The 21,971-nt window shown below is 40.3% G+C and overlaps 1 protein-coding gene across 1 annotated transcript in view; it reads right to left on the minus strand.

Moving 5' to 3' along the window:
• The window catches only part of myo15b (myosin XVB), a 456,255-nt gene that overhangs the window by 88,925 nt on the left and 345,359 nt on the right, over positions 1-21,971 (minus strand). Inside the window, exons 30-34 of the mRNA XM_036133239.1 lie at positions 18,075-18,128; positions 17,792-17,883; positions 9,290-9,532; positions 527-605; positions 322-450 (exon numbers count right to left, since the gene is read on the minus strand). Of these exons, the coding sequence (XP_035989132.1) occupies positions 322-450; positions 527-605; positions 9,290-9,532; positions 17,792-17,883; positions 18,075-18,128 (597 nt within the window). The remainder of the gene's footprint in view (positions 1-321; positions 451-526; positions 606-9,289; positions 9,533-17,791; positions 17,884-18,074; positions 18,129-21,971) is intronic.

Raw genomic sequence — 21,971 nt, forward strand, 5'->3', positions numbered from 1 at the left:
CTGCAGCGGGACCGTGGGGTGCGATTACTTTCCATCTATGTGATCTCTGCTCTGTTTCTCAATAAAAGTGCTGGAACGTCATCACCACCGTCTCTTCATTTAGTATAGATGGGAACTCAGTTATTATTGCTTAGAATTCCCATAGCACATGGACAACAAAAAGATTGACAATTTTGACATTTGTTTTGTTTGTTACATTAACTAACTGTTGCAGCCCTGCCCAGGACTCATCCTGATCAGGTGTCCAGGCTACCTCCCCTGACAACTCGAAACACATTAAAAAGGCCTCAGTGAATCTTTAAACATCTAGAGTTTTCTTACCATTAGGCTTTGGTGGTACAGGTGGGGGAGATGGGCTTGGTGAAGGACGTTTCTGTTGATTGTGCCTCAATGGATCAGAAGAAGTTGATTGTTGCTTTGAGGTTCTATTTTCCGCTTTGGATTTACTGTCTGGAGGATGACAAAAGAGAAAAATTATTCATTGAACCTGGACTTGAACTAAAATAAGTAATTTCAGTCCATTTACCAATCTGTTGGAAGAAATTCCTCTTTTCTCTGAAAGATTTAAGGTCATCTGGATCTGCCAGGTTCACCTTTTCCTCTTGCTGTTAAAGTAATGGACACATTAAGAACAGGTATCCTGATCCATCTCAATAACATCTCAAAAACAGTTGATTATTTCCCCTCTTATTTCCCCTCTTATTGTGAACATGGCTTGGCGAACTATAAGCGGCCATCTGAACACTGTGTGCACATTATCAATCTGGGACAACTCCTATTGAATTCGTTTGGGGTGTTGTGCAATTACACACTGTTTTAAAGTTATTTAATGTTTAATAATGTTTAACTCTCTGTCTGTTACGTATTGTCCAGTAAATATTAGTCCAAGAGATGATATCAGGACAATAGTTGGAAGGGATGATTCAAAAACTGGCAGTCTCTTAACAGCAAACTTTGTACGCATATAGAATAAGGAGTGACAATTTCTCTTCAAATTCTCTTCAAGAATTTATTAACCGAAAGAAAATGAACATCCAGAGAATATCACTAAATAATGCTGTTTATCTGAATTAACACTATATTTCATATATTTTTCTCTTCAAGACTAGTGAAACTTAACTAAAATTACTAAGCAAAATGACAATAAAAAGAAGCCAAGGAACTATGTACATACAAAAGAAACAACAGACAAAATAAAGTGGTTGATCATCAACATCAATTCAATTTAATTAAATTTTATTTATATAGCGCCAAATCATGAAACATGTCATCTAAAGGCACTTTACAAAGTCAAGTTCAATCATATTACACATATTGGTCAAAAATGTCCTTCATAAGGAAACCAGGTGATTGCATCAAAGTCCCGACAAGAAGCATTCTCTCCTGGGGAAGCATAGAGCCACAGGGAGAGTCGTCTGCATTGTACATGGCTTTGCTGCAATCCCTCATACTGAGCAAGCATCATCAGAAGAAAAATTCAGTGAATCCTGGTTCACTGCAGATCTGAGTTAAAGAACATTGAATGAGCTTGAATTAGCTTAACTAATTCAGAACAACATTTGGTATATGTTTAAACTCATTCACAATGCAAATCCCTAGCCAAACAAAACATTATTTGATAAAATAAAGGTGGGAGTGGTGGCCTAGTGGTCAGAGCACAGAGATTTGGTCCCAGAGGTTCTGAGTTCAACTCCCACAAGCTGCCATTCTGGGTCCCTGAACAAAACCCTTAACGCATTGCGGCTGTACGGCCGAAGTCAACGTTTCGTACGATTTTCCCTTGACCCCCAATTGCTCCACAGTGGCAGCCCACTGCTCCCCAAGGGGATGGGTTAAGATGCAGAAGTGAATTTCTCCATTGTGAGATCAATAAAGTTCAATTATTATTATTATTAGAATAATATTTTAAGAAAAGATTGTCTCAGTAAGAATATCTAAACTTTAGGGACGCTTGATTTTATGAATACGATTATACCTCCGGGAGGCTAGGGGTCGCTGTAGCGATCGGTCGCTAAAATTGGTTACTTCTAAAGTTCAACAAAACACCTTTAAATCAACATTAATGTTCCATAATAATGCGGTAATAATGCTCATAGCACTATTGAACGATGGGGGAGCGAAACGAAACAAACCTTATGTTTGAAACGAATAGTAGTCGCCTATTCGGGAAGAGCGAATGTTACCGGAAGCTAATAGCATTATACTAGTGCACATTCTGTGCTAATTTTAAAAAGCTTCGGTTTTATGTTCGTCGTAATGAGTGGACCGGATAACATAAACATTAATGTTCCATCAATGTATGAAACCCTTGTGGAGATAACGTTTGTTATAACCATAAAAACACACTTGAATTAGATTTGTTACATGCAATGGCCTCATTCTAAGAAGCTAGCGGTTCACTTTGGCCATCCACAGGAGAGCAGTGGTGCAGGAAAACGCTAGCCGAAACATGGTTGGGGTAGGCCGGTCCAAGGTCCTGAATGCAGTCTGACCCGGCTCCAGCCGAGTCCCCGGCATGCAGCAGGTGACTTCAGTCCAGATTTTGCCCTCAGTTTAGGAAAGCTTTTCGGCTCCATTTGGAGCTTGTTTCCTGCAACAATTGAGGAGGAAAAACAAAGCTGGTTCTGCATAGACGGACTCATTCACTTCAGCATCTGTTTTACACAGAAGTGAGACTGCAGACTTATTTTTGATTCGCCTGGACAGGTCCTCTGGACGAAGAGAGATTTCCCCTATGTTGCTCTATTGAAGCGAGGGGAAATGAGTTTCACAGAAAGCGCGTTCTGCCCAGTTTGTAAGAATTCGAGCCCCATGGAGTTCACATGGCTGGTCGGTCCTCAGGCCACCCTCTGCTCCAGAGTCCAAGGCAAAAGTGGAAGAAAGAAAGAGGTGTACTCTGCTCTATAGCAGGGCATCCTGCTGTGAGAGGCTTTCTCTGCATGGATGTGTGGAATTCCTTTGCTTACAACCCATCCTGACTTCTCCCGCATGGTACATGATGTCAATTCAATCTGAATTCTAGTCCATGGCAAGATGGCACAACGGGGGATATTCAGCAGAACTGTCCGAACTGATTGGGTGAACCAACCTAGTGCCCATGTACCAAAGCCAATCACGGTCTCAAAACGTAAGCAGCAGACAATGTGAGAAACCACAAGGAGGTAAGTTAGTCAAGGCACTTCTTGCTGTTCTTTTAAAGATGAAATTGTGGATTTTTACAAAACAGATGTTATAGCAGTAGCTACACATGTATCTTCCTGGGCTGCCATGTTGATGTTGGTTCGCCTGTTGGCTCGGCAGCTCTTGCTTTTGTTGTATCAGTATGTCTTGCCTTAAATCACAATACTGCAATGGAATTGGTTCGAACCGTTTTCGGTTGGGACACAAATGGTTGAAGTCGGAGCAGTACAAGATGGATTCTCATGTGTTTATGAACACACAAATACTGGGAGAATTCATTTTGCAGGCAAGGTTACTTTTTTGCATCTGAGCAACCAGTTTTGATTATCATTGTTAAACTTGTTGAGTAACTATGCAAAAATACTGCTTATAAGACTTTACCTGAAATGTTTGAACAAAGAAGAACCCATCTACATGACCTGCTCAACTCTTTTTAGTTAAGAAAAAGTACTTCACAACTGGAGAAATATCATTCCCTAGTGGTAAAGGAAAAAAAGGCTCAAGACATCTTAACAATAAATGTTCTTTCAAATTTTATACCTTTTCTCCTCTTCAGCATTTCTGGCTATATTCCAGAAATACTTTGATAAGAAAAAAATATTTTATTTGTGCAGTGAGGTTCTCCTATTATCATCTTTCCAAATTCTGTTGTCATAATCTGTTGCGGACTTCCTGTTTGCGGTAAGGCGTATTGTGTCACTTCCTGTTGTTGCTGTGTGAACGACGGAGCTTTGCTCCAGGCTCTCTCGCTTTTTATCTTTAAACCTCTTTGCTGTAACATCTGTTTCCAAACATAAGCACTTTTAAAACATTGTCTGTGGCTGCTCATCACGTTTGGGAACTCCTCGTGTTTCACACGGTTTGTTCTTTGGCGTGATAATAGGGCGCTAGCCTAGCTTTAGCCTAGCGTTAGCCAAGCGTTAGCCTCATAATGGCTTCTCCGTCTCTGACTAAGTCTCCTATCTGCTGCTCTCTGTGTCAGATGTTCAGTTATTCCTCTGCCTCCTTTAGTGATAATGGTACTTGTAATAAATGTAGTGTTTTTGTAGCTTTGGAGGCGAGGGTGTCAGAATTGGAGACCCGGCTCCGTGCTGTTGAAAAACCAGCTGATAGCCGCTCTTTTGCTAGCGCGGAGCCGCATAGAGTAACTTCACGTAGCGAACCTAAAGCAGTAGCACCCGAGCAGCCTGGTAACCAGGCTGGCTGGGTGACAGTTCGTAGAAGCATAGCTCTAGATTACAGACCCCAGATCACCACCAACCCGTCTGCGTTTCTAATAAATTTTCCCCTCTCAGCGACAGTCTCGCTGAGGAGCCGACCTTAATTATTGGCAGCTCCATAATGAGGAATGTGGCACTAAAGAAACCAGGGACCATAGCTAAATGCCTACCGGGAGCCAGAACAGGCGACATAGAATCCTACCTAAAACTACTGGCTAAGGATAAGCGTAAATACCGCAAAATTGTTATTCACGCTGGCGGTAATGACACCCGGTCACGCCGATCAGAGGTCACCAAAGTTGGTGTTGCTTCGGTTTGTGAGTTTGCTAAAACTATGTCGGACTCTGTAATTTTCTCTGGTCCCCTGCCTGATCTGACCAGCGATGACATGTTTAGCCGCATGTCATCATTCAACCGCTGGTTGTCTAGGTGGTGTCCAGAAAACGACGTGGGCTACATTGATAACTGGAGAACTTTCTGGGGAAAACCTGGTCTGATCCGGAGAGATGGCATTCATCCCACTTTGGAGGGTGCAGCTCTTCTTTCTAGGAATCTGGCCGGATTTATTAGTTCTCCTAAATGCTGACAACCCAGGGTCCAGACCAGGAAGCAGAGCCTTAGTTTAACACACCTCTCTGCAGCTTCTGTACTGTTACCCACCCATTATCCTATTGAGACGGTGTCTTTCCCACGGCCAAAACTTAACAGATCAAAAACTGATCTAAAAGGAACAAATCATAAAAATCTAATACAAATCCATACGGATCACTTTGAACCAAAAAATAAAAGAATTAAATGTGGTCTATTAAATATAAGGTCTCTCCCTCCGAAGACTTTGTTAGTTAATGAATTGATTTCTGATAATCAGATTGATTTGTTTTGTCTCACAGAAACCTGGCTACAAGAGGACTACGTTAGTATAAATGAGTCAACCCCCTCCAGTTATTCAAATTTCCACATTCCCAGATCTGTGGGAAGAGGAGGAGGAGTGGCAACTATCTTTCAGTCTGATTTATTAATTAGTCCCAGGCCAACTAATAATTACAGTTCTTTTGAACATTTAACCCTCAGTTTCCCTCATCCAAACTGCAAAGCAATAAAACCTCTTCTGTTTGTTGTTTTGTATCGTCCACCAGGCCCTTACACTCAGTTTTTGGATGAGTTGTCAGATTTCTTATCTGATTTGGTGTTAAATACTGATAAGGTTATTATAGTGGGTGATTTTAACATCCATGTTGACACTGAATGTGATAACCTTAGTGTAGCCTTTAAAACTATCCTAGATTCAATTGGTTTTGCTCAAAATGTGCATGAACCGACACACTCTCGGCTCCATACTTTAGACCTTGTGCTGACATATGGCATTGATTGTGAAGAATTAACAGTATTCTCTCACAACCCTGTCCTGTCTGATCATTTTTTAATAACATTTGAGTTTAATCTAACTGAGTTCTCCACCCCCAAAAGAGGGTTCCATTATAGTAGATCTTTATCGGATAATGCTGTATCAAAACTTAAAGAGTCTGTCCCCTTTTTAATATCCTCAGTATTGCAGAAATGCCCTGTAGATGGCAGCATTGCTGTTTCTTCCCATTCACAAATCGATACCTTTGCTAACAATGTGACTTCCTCATTGCATTCTGCATTAGACAATGTAGCTCCCTTGAAAAAGAAGGTGATTATTCACAGGAAGCTGGCTCCTTGGTTTAATTTAGAGCTGCGTTCCTTGAAGCACAATGTTAGGAAATTGGAGAGAAAATGGCGCTCTACACACCAAGAGGAATCCTACTTAATCTGGAGGGACAGACTATTGTTGTATAACAAGACCCTCCGCAGAGTTAGAGCAGCATATTTTTCATCATTAATTGAAGAGAATAAAAATAATCCTAGATTTCTCTTTAGTACAGTTGCCAAACTTACCCAGAGCCACAGCTCTGTTGATCCATCCATTCCCTTAGCTCTTAGTAGTAATGATTTTATGGGATTCTTCATAAATAAAATTGATGCCATTAAAAATAAAATAATTGGCATCCTCCCAAACATGATTACCTCGTCCTCAGTAAGTGAGGCAGCATTGGAGGAATCTTTAGAATCTGCGCAGTGTTTGAACTGTTTAGAAGCAGTAGAGCTTTCTGAGCTATCTAAAATTTTAGCTTTGTTAGAGCTACCGCACCCTGGTGGCGGTGAAACACCCCAGTGGTCCCGGTCCGTTTTACCCTTCAGACGACCGCCACTTAACTATACTGGAGACATAAGACTCTCGAAACAGTAAAGTTTATTTCTATTATTTAATTCCCACAAGGTCAGAGAAATGGTTACAAAGTCATCAGCGCTGATGGGCTCTTGATCGGCAAGACGCGCCGACTGCTCATCACATATACATTATATAGAGATCTAGGTACACACCCACGCAAGGGCTGTACGCTTCCTGACTGTGTCATCAGTAGGGAAAATGTGTCACCACCAGGGTGCTATCTGACAGATATGTGCCAATCTTTGTGTTAGTGCTATCTAAGTGTGCCCTGTGGCTCCCAGTCAGGCTGTCTCCACCACTGATCCAAGGATATCCTTACAGCTTCATCTAAACCTTCTACCTGTATGTTAGACCCAATCCCAACCAAGTTGTTTAAGGACATATTCCCTTTGATCAGTGGCACTATTTTAGACATGATTAATCTATCCTTAGTAAATGGATATGTACCACAGGTTTTGAAAGTAGCCGTTATTAAACCTTTACTTAAGAAACCTTCTCTTGATCAGGATGAGTTAGTAAACTACAGACCTATATCTAATTTTCTTTTCTTATCTAAAATTCTTGAGAAAGTAGTTGCTAATCAACTTTGTGAACATTTACAAAGTAATGACCTACTTGAGGAGTTTCAGTCAGGCTTCAGAGCTCATCATAGCACTGAAACAGCTCTGGTAAAGGTCACTAATGATATTCTCATGGCCTCAGATAATGGACTTGTGTCTATACTTGTCCTGTTAGATCTCAGTGCTGCGTTTGATACAGTTGATCACAATATTCTCCTACAAAGACTTGAACATACTGTAGGGATTAAGGGGAAAGCATTAGGCTGGTTTAAATCTTATCTGTCAGACAGATTCCAATTTGTTCATGTTAATAATAAATCTTCCTCAAACTCTAGGGTCACCTGTGGAGTACCACAGGGTTCAGTCCTTGGACCAATTCTCTTTACTATATATATGCTTCCGATAGGCAAAATTATCAGACAGCATGGGATTAATTTCCACTGTTATGCTGATGATACTCAGCTATATTTATCCATAAATCCTGATGAATCCAATCAATTACTTCGACTGCAGTCATGTCTTGATGACATCAAAAGCTGGATGACTTTAAATTTCCTGCATCTAAATTCTGACAAGACCGAAGTTGTAATCTTTGGGCCAGAGTCCTCAAAAAATAAACTTCTTAACCAATCACTTAATCTGGGTGGCATTAACCTGGCCTCTGGTAATAAAGTAAAAAATCTTGGTGTTATTTTTGACCAAGACATGTCATTTAAATCCCATATTAAATAGGTTTCCATCTGTCCAGGAGTGATGCTGAAAAACTGGTCCATGCATTTGTTACTTCAAGGCTGGACTATTGTAATTCTTTACTATCAGGAAGTCCACAAAATGCAGTTCAAAGCCTTCAGCTGATCCAAAATGCTGCAGCAAGAGTTCTGATGAAAATCAACAAGAGGGATCATATTTCTCCAATTTTAGCTTCCCTTCATTGGCTTCCTGTTAAATCAAGAATAGAATTTAAAATTCTTCTTCTAACGTATAAAGCCCTTAATAATCAAACTCCATCATATATCAGAGCTCTGATTACCCCGTATGTTCCTAACAGAGCACTTCGCTCTCAGACTGCAGGTCTGCTGGTGGTTCCTAGAGTCTCTAAAAGTAGAATGGGAGGCAGATCCTTTAGCTATCAGGCTCCTCTCCTGTGGAACCAACTCCCAGTTTTGGTCCGTGAGGCAGACACCCTGTCTACTTTTAAGACTAGGCTTAAAACTTTTCTTTTTGACAAAAATTATAACTAGTGGCTCATGTTACTCTGAGCTACCTTTATAGTTTTACTGCTATAGGCTTAGGCTACTGGATTATATCAGGATCTAATTTTCTCACTCTATTGAGTTCTGCTGTTCTTCAATTATGCATTATGTGTTGTCATTTGTGCTTTAACTTTCTGTTCTCTCTCTTTTATCTTCATAGTAGGTACACCTGGTCTGGCGTTCTGTTAACTGTGACATCATCCAGAGAAGACGGCTCACCGCTACTACCATCTAATGTAGAACAGATTACTAGATCAATGTGTGCTTCTGTGCTTTTTTGTCTCTCTTGTTGTGTCTCTGTTCTGTCTTCTGTAACCCCCAGTCGGTCGAGGCAGATGACCGTTCATACTGAGCCCGGTTCTGCTGGAGGTTTTCCTTCCCGTTAATGGGGAGTTTTTCTTCCCACTGTCGCTTCATGTTTGCTCAGTATGAGGGATTGCAGCAAAGCCATGTACAATGCAGACGACTCTCCCTGTGGCTCTACGGTTCCCCAGGAGTGAATGCTGCTTGTCGGGACTTTGATGCAATCAACTGGTTTCCTTATATAGGACATTTTTGACCAATCTGTATAATCTGACCCAATCTGTATAATATGATTGAACTTGACTTTGTAAAGTGCCTTGAGATGACATGTTTCATGATTTGGCGCTATATAAATAAAATTGAATTGAATTGAATTGAATTGAATAATCTCTCCCAAGTGTGTTTAAAAATGTATAGTGTAGGTTTAATGTGTATTTCCTATTAACTTGTAAAGATGGATGTAAAGGTAGAAAAATTATTGAATGATTACAAAGAGAAAGAAGGATAGATCCGCAATACCTCTGATTCAGGTTGCTTGGAGGCTTGTTTACGTGCAGATGCTTTTGGCCTAAATGGTGGGGGTGAAGGACTTGGAGAGGAAGGTGAGTGCTGCCGTTCTTTGGAGTGTCGTGTTGAACCGCGTCTAAACTGTCTGTCTTTCCCATCTCTTTGTTTGTCACTCTTCCTGCGCTGTTCATTTTTCTGCCTTTCTTCAGTCTGCTGCTGAGACAGTGTCATTGCTTGCAGGGTCATCTGCTGGGCCTGAAATAATAAAATTGAAAACTCAAAGTAAGAAAGAACAACAAATATATAGTACCTGATCTTCAAAAGGTTTGTCTGTATTAAAACACATGTAATCCACAGTAATTAACAAAGCTAATCTTGTGAATTAGTAAAATCCTTCAATTTTCATACATTATTGTTCTGCTATTATTTTTCCATATGTGTGGGTGACAGGGGCGCAATAGTTAGGGAGTTCATCCTGTAACTGGCGGGTTGACAGTTCGATTCCCCACTCCGACCGTCTCAGTCATTGTGTTCTTTAACTAACTGGGGGCAGTTCGTCCAAAACGGGGCGTGGGGGCTGGTGCCTATCTCCAGCAGTTGAAGCATAGTTATGTTGTATTAAATAAGAGATCACATCCGGTCTGACATTATGTAACAGGTGTGAACAAACGCTGGTTTATATTTTATCCCAAAACCATTTTTATTGTCCATGTTTGTTTTTCTTGGTTTACGTATTGTGTTTTATTTTGGTGTAGAAGCTTTAATTTTTTTACTTCCTGTTTGCGTTATTTCCCGTGTGTTCCCACTGCTCACCTCAGTTCATGCCTAGCTGCACTGCGGAGAGGTGAGTGTATAGAATTGTCTTCCAGTTATGATAAGATGCTTTATATGCCTTAAAACTTAAGTTTGATAAACTCACGTTTTTTTGTATTGTTTTTTACTTAATTCATCTTTGTTAAGCCGATTTTCATAATCGACACAGCCCTGTATTGGGTATTGTTCAGCACTAATTCCCAGTATGGTGGCATTTGTCAGGCTTCATCATGTATCATGTAATTCTGAAATTCCCTTTAATTTTCATTGAAGGTGTGCATGTGGAAGCCTGGTTGATTAAATTGCTTTGCTGAAAATGTTCTTGTTTTAAACAGGTATGTGAGTTTCTTTTTTTTATTCGATTATTAAACAAATGTATTTCAGTGGATGTTCAGATGGTAATACAGTCCTTTTGTTAATCTAATTTTAAATACATAAAATTGTAACTGTTGGGCAGGTTATTTTTGTTTTGAGTTTTATTTCAATGGTATTTTATTATTTGTAAACTGAGAAAATCTTGGTTGGTTTTACATACTCTTCCTCAATTTGTGCTGAGCTGTGCTGGGGAGAGGTGTGCATGTGGAAGCCTGATTTATTAAATTGCTGTGCTGAAAATATTCTTGTTTTAAACAGAATAAACCTGCCCTGTCGGTGGTCTTGTTGTGCTGGTTCTTGGGTCAACAGCCACGCACAAAGCAGAGTACATAAAGCAGATGAGTCAGGACAGATTGGCTACAGTTACACCCGCGACCTCACATGAACCCACCTGACCCCACCAGAACCAATCTTACCCCATGTGACCTTACACCACCCCATGTAACCCCTTGTGACCCTAAGTCACCCACATGTGACCCTATGCCCCCTTTTCCCCACTCCACCTCATGACCCCACCTTTTGACAACCTCATCACTTAATGATCTTACATAAACCCTTAATGTCCATCTTCTGATTTTACAATTTTATGTAACCTCTAGTGGCCATCTTGTGACTTTTTGATCTTACGTTAGCATCATTTATTGAATTATTATTATTCTTACACATTTCACTATTTGAAGCATTCCAACTCAATGTATAATGCTTTCTATTTACACCAACACAGTAAATAATATTTCTGATATTTGTATTTAACTGTGACATCATCCAGAGAAGACGGCTCACCCGCTACTTCCATCTAATGTAGAACAGATTACTAGATCAATGTGTGCTTCTGTGCTTTTTTGTCTCTCTTGTTGTGTCTCTGTTCTGTCTTCTGTAACCCCAGTCGGTCGAGGCAGATGACCGTTCATACTGAGCCCGGTTCTGCCGGAGGTTTTTCCTTCCCGTTAATGGGTGGTTTTTCTTCCCACTGTCGCTTCATGCTTGCTCAGTATGAGGGATTGCAGCAAAGCCATGTACAATGCAGACGACTCTCCCTGTGGCTCTACGGTTCCCCAGGAGTGAATGCTGCTTGTCGGGACTTTGATGCAATCAACTGGTTTCCTTATATAGGACATTTTTGACCAATCTGTATAATCTGACCCAATCTGTATAATATGATTAAACTTGACTTTGTAAAGTGCCTTGAGATGACATGTTTCATGATTTGGCGCTATATAAATAAAATTAAATTGAATTGAATTGTATTTTTAAATTGTCATATATATGTACTTTCTTTAAAAGGGGACAATCTACAGCTCAAACATAAAATGTCGCCATTTGATGCGCTGCACCAGATTATACCATAAGTTAATTTGCATCTGCAGTCCCTTGACAGATTCAAATATTTTTTATACAATACATTAATAAAAACAAGCAACACTACAAAATCTATTTTAATCACACTACATAAGCTGACACAAATGTACAGACTTAGCCACTGGTGGACGCACGCATGCACGCACACACACACACACACACACAGTTATTCAATTAATGATTACATATCTGAACTTACACCGCTTATAATATAGCAGGAATCTTTGTGAAGAGTGGGATGATGAGTGGAAAGATTTAAAACCTTTTATATATCAACAGGTATAAACTTTGTCAAAACTTTGTTCTTAATTAAGTTTGACTGGAATGAATTTAATGAGAAAATTGACTTGGATGAAAAAATAATAATTGCATCAACATCAGATAAAGTTCCCTTAGTGTTAGAAGTAAAACTTTCTTTAAATAAAAATTTTGTTTTGCATCTACAATGTTTGGCAGAAAAAGAGGAATGCTCAAGAAAGAAGGCTGCTTTTGTCATGAGATAAAGCGAAAAACTAAAAAGCACTAATATTAAGAAAGTATATACATAGTTGGTCAAATTACAGAGTTTGATTAAACTCTAAAATCCAAATATTGATTTATGGTAGAAGAATGTCCAATTCTAGCGGAATAGATTGACAAATTTGTGGATTTTTGTAAGGTCTCGAAACTGGGCACAGGAGACCTTGTTTTCCTGGATGCAGGAAAACATAAAGATGATTTGACATGCATGATTGTGTTTCAATGCCGAAACACAAGTTTTACAAGAAATGCACAGGACGTGGGTCAGAGGTAAGAGAGAGAGAGAGCGAGAGAGAGACTTCAGATACGAGATGCCATTCATGTGGGGGAGTCATGGCTCATTTTGTCATGATCTCGGCACTAGTGCTGGTTTGATTACAACTTGACACACCTACGTAGCTCTGCCCCTCATCATCACTCATCACATCCCCCTGCTCCACCTGCTATATAACCAGCCCTCAGACCAGACACTAGTGCCAGATTATTACAAGCCTTCGGTGAGTTTAATCCAACATTCTGTTCCTGTCTACCTGCATGCCTGTTTCCTGACCTGTTCTGCCTTCTGATTCTCTGAGCCTGCCTAACCCCTGTTGGATTAACTATTAATAAACTGTCTTTAAATGTCTGCTGCTTGTCTCGGTTGAATTCTGGGTCCTCTGTTTCTGGTCCTGACAAATTGTAGTATAAACTAGAATCCCTCCTTGCCTTAGAGACGCTGCTTCTTTTCTTCACAGTGTAGTTTGTGTAATAAATCCCTCCTTATATGGTAATTGTGTTGTTACTCATACATATGCTTAGAGCACTGGTAGAAGCTTTTTGGAATTTTCTGAGCTTTTTCTTTTTTTTCTTGTTTTTTTTCTTTAGCTTTGAAGAGAAATTTCACTGCTTTACTTTTTGGGGGTAAGATTTGGGGGTCTCTGCGGGGCGAGACCGAGTGTTTTTAGATTTATCTGATTAACTAATTTAACACTGGTTAAACTTGATTACAAGGACTAGCCTTGGGACAAATAGGTTCAGGTTATGTGCATGTATGTGCAGGTAAGAACTGCGCTACTTTCTTGGTGGATTTTCTTTACTGTAAAAAAATTCATCGGGGTTACATAAAAATTTACCCCAAGAGTCACTATTAAATTGCTATTTATTAGTAAAAATCCCTCGTTTGCTTAATTGCACAGCAGTTACATTTACAAAAAAAAAAAAAATAACAGAGGGTGGGTGTATTGGGGTGGGGGTGGGTGCAGGTGCTGGCAATTTACCAGATAGGGGAGTGGGCTGTGCCGGACATCCCCCTTTTTGGCCCTCCCAGTTTTAAATACACTTGAGAACTACATGCAACAACATCACATTTCGATGAGGGGTGTTAGGGCCACTACGAAATGTAATGGCCCTAACACCCTAGGTTGGGTGGTGGGGGCTGTGGGGTTAGGATGGTACCCCCCAATCCTGATGATGGGGTTCACCTCTCAGGTCTGGAGGCTGGATACCCTTCTGGTGTGCTGGTACTTGGACCTGGGAATATTAGAACAGTGAGGTGAGTGCAAGTGTGTGTACAGTGTCACTTTTTTGTGGAGGCATTAGGGTGGGAATATGTGAATGTGTACCTGTTTTTTTTTTCAGGTTGGGTTTTTGACTGCCCTCTCTCCTGGGACATCTCAGGTCTCCACTAAGTGTGGAACCCATCCACCCCATCCGGCTCCCCTCCGTTGGAGGGTGCCTGACTGGCTGGTGCATTGGTGGTTCTTGGTGTCCGGAGCTGGGTGTTTCGGTGTGTCCTGTCTCACTCCTAGCAGCCTTGGCCCCATGGCTCTGTCGGGAGGTGGTCCAAAGCTGGTTGCCCCTTGGCCTCGGGTCTATGGGCCCATGGCTGGATCCGCTCCGGTGTAGCTGGCTGCCAGCGGAGCCCATGGGCTCAATGCCACAGATCCTTGGGTCTTTGGCACTGTTGCTGTTGGAGGGGTTTCCTGGGGTTCCTATCTGCTCATCCCTGAGAAGGGGGAGGCAGCTGTCCCCGGTGTTGGTCCCTTTTGGGCCCCTTTGCTCTGGGCATCCTTTCGGGCATCTGGGGTTCTGGTTTCCCCGATGTCTGCCTTGGCACTGGGGGGTCGGTCTTTGGCTCCTCACAACCACTACTGAGCATTTTTATTATGGATAAACCTTACATATGCAAGTGCACTCACAAACACATACAGGTGCTTGGATCCAGGTGCTTACAGATTCACTTCTATAGCTGTCAATTTATACATCTCGTAAAAAGTAATACTACATATTCTTTAGTGATGTTACGGCATTGGTTGTTTGTACCTGTAATATTTCATGGGTTGGTTTTGCTGTTCTTTTTATATCCCTCTCTGTCAGGGGTGGGTTTGTTGAGCCCGAATTCAGCCACACACGGAACTTAGTTTTATTGAAGGTGATGAATTGTGGAAGAGGAAACTGGTAGGCTGTAGCTGACGGCAGTGGAGGGATGATGAAGATGACAGGAGCAGAAGGACGTGGTGGAGCTGAAGCTGGCGGACTTGAGGGAACACCGGCAGGATGGCAAAGGTGAGGACAGGCTGGTAGGCAGACACAGAAGAAGCGGAGGACCGCTGGCAGACACGAGGGAGGTAAGAGCAGCTGGCTTGAGACAGAGGTGCACGATGAAAGACGGACGCTGGGAGACGTGAGGCATGAGCAGACATTGGAAGGACGTTGACGAACCAGCGGCGAAAGCAGAACTGAGAGGAGTTTATGTAAGAGGTTGGACAGGTGGAATGACTCCTAACTTGATTATTGCAGCAGGTGAAACTGATCCAGCATGGAGTGAAGCAGGGCAGAGAGGATGGTGGAAGAATCTGGAACTGTCCATGGTGCAGCAGGGAGAACTGCACCCTGACACTCTCTAGCAGACTAAGGATGCTACCTTGTTTTGTAGCATCGCTTTTCCTGTATTCTATTTTTGTTACCTTTTCTCTCTTTTAACATTTTGTCTCATCTCTTTTTCTTCCATTTTTTTCTCTTCTTCCTTTCCTTTTTCATGTCCCAGAACTGTCCCAGAATAAAATCTGATAAACCTATTTGCATATATAAATCAAAAAGCAATGAGACTGCTAAATTGTTATGAAACTTAACCGTAAATAAATGGTGTGAAATTTGTAATATTAACCCTGTAGTTTATCTGTTCTATCAAAGTCACATGCACCTGCTATTAAATAAATATGGGTTATGTTGGTCAAAAGTTCCACAGTTATACAATGATAAATCGTTTTGATTCTCTAACGGTCAGTTAACTGATGTCTATTTAGCTAGTAATACATATAATACAAGAGTGTGTTTTAATGTTCAATTTGCATGATTCATAATAAACTGATCAGGCCAATGTCATAAAACACCACCCAATTGGGTGTCTTACTGTCCTACACAGTAATGCTTTTTCTTAATAAAAAATGTTTGTGACTCTTTAGATAAACACAAGATCAAAAAATCATTGCAAGTGTCTCGAAAAGACTATGGGTTTTCCAAAAACATGTAAACAGATTTAAGCTAATAAAAACTAACATTTTGATCATACTAATGTGAGGGGGAAAAAAGGTAAGCAGATAGGATTTTATGTCTGCTGATTTCTTTGCTGTCTTTAACTGAAAATTTAACTTATATTTCTCTAAAATGATCAGAATAAGCACTTTGAAAAATACCTTTCAGGCAAGGAAGTTTGCGATTTTACATTCCTACTGACAGTTCAACATATAAAAATGTAGTGGGTGAAAAGTAAAAAATAGTCAAGGCATGATGAAATAGAAGCAGAATATTACATTTTGTTTTTAATTATATGCATTGAACTTTAGTTATTCATTGGTTTACAAGGAAAGGAAGTAAAGTGCAAATACATATTTTTTTCAGTTCTCAACCTCTTGAGAGAATATAAAGGTTAAGATAAGCAAAGAAACTTCTTTATTGTCCCACAATGTGTAAATTTGGTGAAAAAAACAGATATACACTAAATTACGAACAAAAAATAAGCTAATCTAAATTTTGTTCTAATGCAACAGATAATTAACTTATCAGAAATATTTGATTTTATTCCAGTTAATTGCATGCATGGATAAGCATACAGAAGAGTAAAAAAAACTTGACAAAGACTCCTGGATAGGTGTCAAAACGTTTTCAGAAAGAACTGAGCAAAAGTCTGCTTGCCTCCGATTTAAGCCTGTTTGATGTTGTGATGACCCGGATAACTACAAATTTGCACAGGCAACTTGCAGGTTTCATCTTTTCTGCCTGTCTGCTATAGCTACCTCGGTTCGCAATATTTTGGGTCAAGCAGCCATTAGGAGTTGGTGGAGATAAATCCAGCTGTTCAGAGATGAATCTCGCTGTAAGTCTGAACATATGGCTCCATCTGAGACTAAACTCTGCCAGAGGGGTATCGTGGATGAGCTGACAGCTGATAAAATCAGCCTTAAATTTAACATTTTGTATTCATTTATTTGTTTACTTTAGGTTTTTAAGCACTTATTTTGCACTATGAATACTATACAGAACAGTTCTCAATGTTATACAGTGGGATTAATTTTCTATACTTGTTTTATGTTTTTAGGGTCATGATTAAGATGAGGCCCATCTCCAGCGATCAATGGGCAAGAAGAGGGGTACATCCTGGGCAGATCTAAGTTATTATCATTCTTTTTTTTAAATAGTTATTGAAATTAGTACCTCAAGACCATGGAGGCTTTCAGTCAATAGAGGCTTGAGAAGCTCCGCTCACTGTCACATTTGACACGGGCATTGACTATGATAAGCAAAATCCTTGTCTTCTGTTTTGTCATTATGTAGTTCAACAGTATTCGCAGAACTTCTGCTGACATAATATTTTTTGCTTTATTTTTAATAATAGAAAATTAATATTGTCATTATAAAAGAAAAAGTTATATGGCATTAATTAAAAACGTTTCTGTGCATCCTGGGTGTCTGGAAAGATTATGTTACCGCCGTTTCTGACTGGCATTGCGTTCATCTTTCTTTTACAGCAGCTCCCAAACTGACAGAAGTACAAGAAATTTACCAATTTAAATGAACTATATGCAAAATGTAACCACAAGGTGGGCTGTTGAGCACTGTCTTTAGACCAAAATAAGATGTGTGACAAGTCTTGAATTAACATAGCAACACAAGTCTAACAAGACCGTGACACCAACAAAAACAATCAATATATATATATATATATATATATATATATATATATATATATATATATATATATATATATATATATTACTTCATGCTGTTACTCACCTGTCCAGGAGGAGAAACGGCCACTCTGATTGAAACTTTGAAGATCACCCGCAACATGCCCACTTATTGTACCCAAATGTTGTTGCCCACACAATTTAGTTCTCCTTCTTTAAAATCTTTGAAGACCAAGCCCATAGTAGTTTAGCATGGGTTCATAAAAAAACTTACGGAACTCACCATTAATAAGGCTTGTTGGTTGATGAGAGCTTGCTGAGTTGCTGCCATCTGCATAGGGTCACTCACAGCAGGAGTCTGAGGCACCATCAAGGCTACATAGGCATATTTTTTGTTGATAGAGGGACAACAGTTACATTGCCAAAAAAAATTCAATTCAGAATCAGCTAACACAACAGTAGATTGTCCATGATACAAATATCCCATTATGTTTGATGTGAGCTTAGTATTAAATAGTTCTTGAGTGCTACTACAAGCTGATGACAGCTTTATAGAACAGGATTACCTGGCATATTTGGCATCATGGCAGCTGCACCATAATTGGGAATTGCAGGGTTGACTGTCACACATAAACACAGTAAACTGTATATTAATATAGAGAGCAAAAAAACTGCAAGATATTTTTTGACACTTATTTTAATCAAGTTCATACAACAAAACATAAATAATCGGCAGTGCAAAATTAATATTCTTGGAAAAAAGTATACTACTCCGAGCTGCTTTTACAGGGTACATATTCTTTTTAATGCCTTCCTTTTCAGATTCAGTTATGTTCTATATAAAGTGGAAGTGCAATACATTGGTCTGAATTCCTCATTGTTGTTGCCTCAGCCCCTTTTTTGCCATGTTCTGATGTTTATCTTAGAGCAACTTGTTTTGATGTGGCCTCTTTAAATGCAAAGGAGGCACTTCAAACCCCATCTCCCTTCAGGTCGCAGAGCGTTCCACTCCACCCCGTTCGGCCATTTTTTCAGTACCGTATTTTTAAGGCACACTTATAAAGCACACTTAAAATTGTTAAATCGTCTCAAAGGTTGCCTTAAAATATGGTGCGCCTTGTATATTATTACCGTTGTGCTTACTGAATGTGTACAATGCGCTCAAAAATCTATTAAAATGTATAAGTACAACTTTGGTAAGCAACAAAGCCGCTCCGCTCAGTAGATATTCGGAGAATTATGCTACACACTGTCACTACCTGATCGGACCCTTGAGCACTCTACAAGACTGCCTGACTGTAATGTCAAAACTAGAAGTGCATTCATCTAAAGGCCCCCACATACTCGGGCATAGTTCACTCTGCGGATGTCCGCGCGTACCTAATGCTTATTCAAGGCGGACAGGTACGTACAGAGCTCATTTTTTACAACTTGTCGGCGGCAAGAAGTCTTTACATTGAACTGTTTTATATGTGACACAGAGATTGATACACTGAGCTGCTCCAAGCAGGCGGTTGCAAGGACGGCACGGCATCACAGTCCCGATCTGTGTGCTGGTGAAGATTCTCATCCAGCTCATGGTCATTCCAAAAAAGTTAAAAAACAATACACTGGCCTTTTTTGCGAAGTTTGAAGACGTTTCGCTTCCCATCCAGTAAGCTTTTTCAATTCAAAATGTCTGGAGTAGTGTGGAGTTCCAAGCTTTATGGCATTGTCAACAAAGGACTTGTTTTGGCTAAGATAACATGCAAATTGAACTGAAACTGGTCCATCCCTTCGTAATGGGGAGTCGTTAAGGTAATTGTTGGCCTGCAAATTAAACCAAAACTGGTCCACGACTCTGCAATGGGGAGTCGTTAGGGTCGTTTTGGGCCTGGCTTACAGGAGCGATGTTTTGATCACCCGTATGGAGGTGAGGATTGAGGTGATTATTGGGAGGAATCAACCCTATTGCTGTGTTGTAAGGTTTTGAGAGTTGAAACCTAAGTCCTCCTCTGTTTAAGGTTGTTTTTTCTCTCTAAACATAAATGGCTTCCTTCACGCCCCTTTCAAACCATCTGTTTTCTTTGTCCAAAATGTGAACATGTTGGTCCTCAAAAGAGTGTCCTTTGTCCTTAAGGTGTAAGTGGACAGCAGAGTCTTGTCCTGAGGAGGTAGCTCTCCTGTGTTGAGCCATGCGTCTGTGGAGGGGTTGTTTGGTTTCGCCAATATAAAGATCTGAGCTTATCGTGTATCATTTTGTCCCTATCTGTGCTCACTAGGGGTGGACAATACCAGGAATATTTAATTGATCCGATACCAACTAAATACAGAGTCAGTATCGCCGATATCGATACAATAACGATATTTTTTTACATTTAAGCTTGATGTATCATGAAACTGTTGATCTTTCAGGGTTTTTGTGATTTTTATTTTATTATTACAATTTAATTATATTATGTTCATAGTGTTTTTTTCCTAACCCACCTCTTATATCTTTCAATCCTTATGTAATTTTGTTTGAGTTGTGTGCACTTGCCTGTTGCTTTAACTCAATAAATTTCCCTGTTGTGGGATAAATTAAGGATTATCTAATGTTATCTTATTTTAGCTAACATGTTTTAATGGGATAAATGTACTGGGTTCTTTCAAGGTCTTAATTACACTTTCTGAGAGGGCTCCCTTAACATATGACATATAATATCTCCTTTGAAAGTTAATATGACCTCCTGCTGAAGATGACCACTCTTCTCTACCTGGATGTTCTCTGGAGGTCTGAAACACCACTGTCATAAACGTCTGTCTGTGTGGTCTGTAGGAGCAATGAACAAAATTTCGTCTCCTCTCTCCGTTTCTGTAGCTTGACATTTTCTTACTCATGGTTTTTCATATGCTATATAAATTTGTTGTGTTTCCACTACATTTATCCGGCTTTTTACAAACTATGCTAAGCTTGCCGTTGTTTCGTTTATGGCATTAAATTATGGCCAGACAGCGCTTCTTTCCCTCTTCTCTATATTGTTCTGCTCTGGCCGGTCTCTCTCTCTCCCAGTCTGAGGAGAAGCAGTGCGGTAGTTTGTGTGTTGAGTGGAGAGAGAGCTGAGTGGGTGGACAAGGCTGAGCCTGTGTGCTGATTGGCTGGCGCCGCTGAGCCACATGACGATTCAAGATGGTGACGTGAGCGGAGGGAGGGTAGGGGCAAAGTAACACAGACGAGGAGACTTTTGTGAATCTGCTGCAGTCAGTGCGTGCAGGAGAGAATAAAAAGTATCAATCTTGTTAAACGAGTATTGTTCAATATCAATATCAGCATTGGTATCGTTAATATCGATCCTAGGATCGATCTGCCCACCTCTAGTGCTTACTTACAGGTGTGCTGTGGGAGCCTGCGGGGAAAGAAACTGCTCTAGGTGCTCAACTAGCTAATCACACATTTTACCATCCATTCCACCGCTTCCTCCCTCTGGTAGAAAGTGTGGTAATTGTAGGAATTTTCCACAAGAAATGTAGGCAACAGTACGCTCGACTATGAAGGGTAAAACATCTGTGGGGAATCAGCACGGAGTCCGCGCAGCTCACAGTATGCCCACAGTATGCCCAAAAATGTCATAGCCTTTAGGCAGCGCACGCCAGGAGTACGCCTTAATGACCATAAACCTAGTAAGTTAATTCAATATAACAGTAACGTTTATTTTTGCCTTATGTCGGAAACAGGGCAGTGTAGTCCAACGATTCTGTCCTTCCGGCAGATGGATAGAGAGCTGTGTACATGAAAGGGTGGATTGATATTACACACTTGGGTAGAATATTTAGTGTGCCTTATATGTGTAAAAAGGCACACATATACACGTTTAATTCATGGTGCACTTTATAATCCGGTGCCCTTTATAATCCGGTGTGCCTTACGGTCCGAAAAATCTGGTATTCTGGAGGACGGTTTAATTAATTGTGAGGGTAAATACATCCAACAACCCAACGTTTCGCGTTTTCCACTTGTAGCTTTGGTGTCCTTTAGGTTGGTCTACAAGATTGCTATGAAAAAAATTAAAATGGCGGATTTGCGAAATTCGTAACCTGTGTGTCCACGACCGTTTAGCAGTTCCGCAGCAAATACTGACATATCCATACCCATACCCCTTTTTTTCAAAAAAGCACTTTAAAATAACAATGGTCGTCAAAGTGCTGTACATACAACTACAAATTTGGGGGTAATGGGGGTAATGTGCTCAAACTGAATGCTTTGTGAAATATGACACACAAAATATAACTATATTTGCACGGTACCTGGATAGGCTAAATTCAAATTTTCTGCACTCCCAGGAGTTCCAAATTTACTACAGAATGTATTTTGGGCTAAAACTGTGGATTTTGCATATGTCCCCTTTAAGGTGTTCTGTCATAGAGAAGTTAGATACCGTTTTTTCTATTCATTGTGGCCATTGTTGCCCTCTGACAATGTTCTGAAAATACAACCACTCAAAAAA

This window comes from Fundulus heteroclitus, unplaced genomic scaffold (assembly GCF_011125445.2).
Source record: "Fundulus heteroclitus isolate FHET01 unplaced genomic scaffold, MU-UCD_Fhet_4.1 scaffold_59, whole genome shotgun sequence".
Classification (NCBI taxonomy): Eukaryota; Metazoa; Chordata; class Actinopteri; order Cyprinodontiformes; family Fundulidae; genus Fundulus; species Fundulus heteroclitus.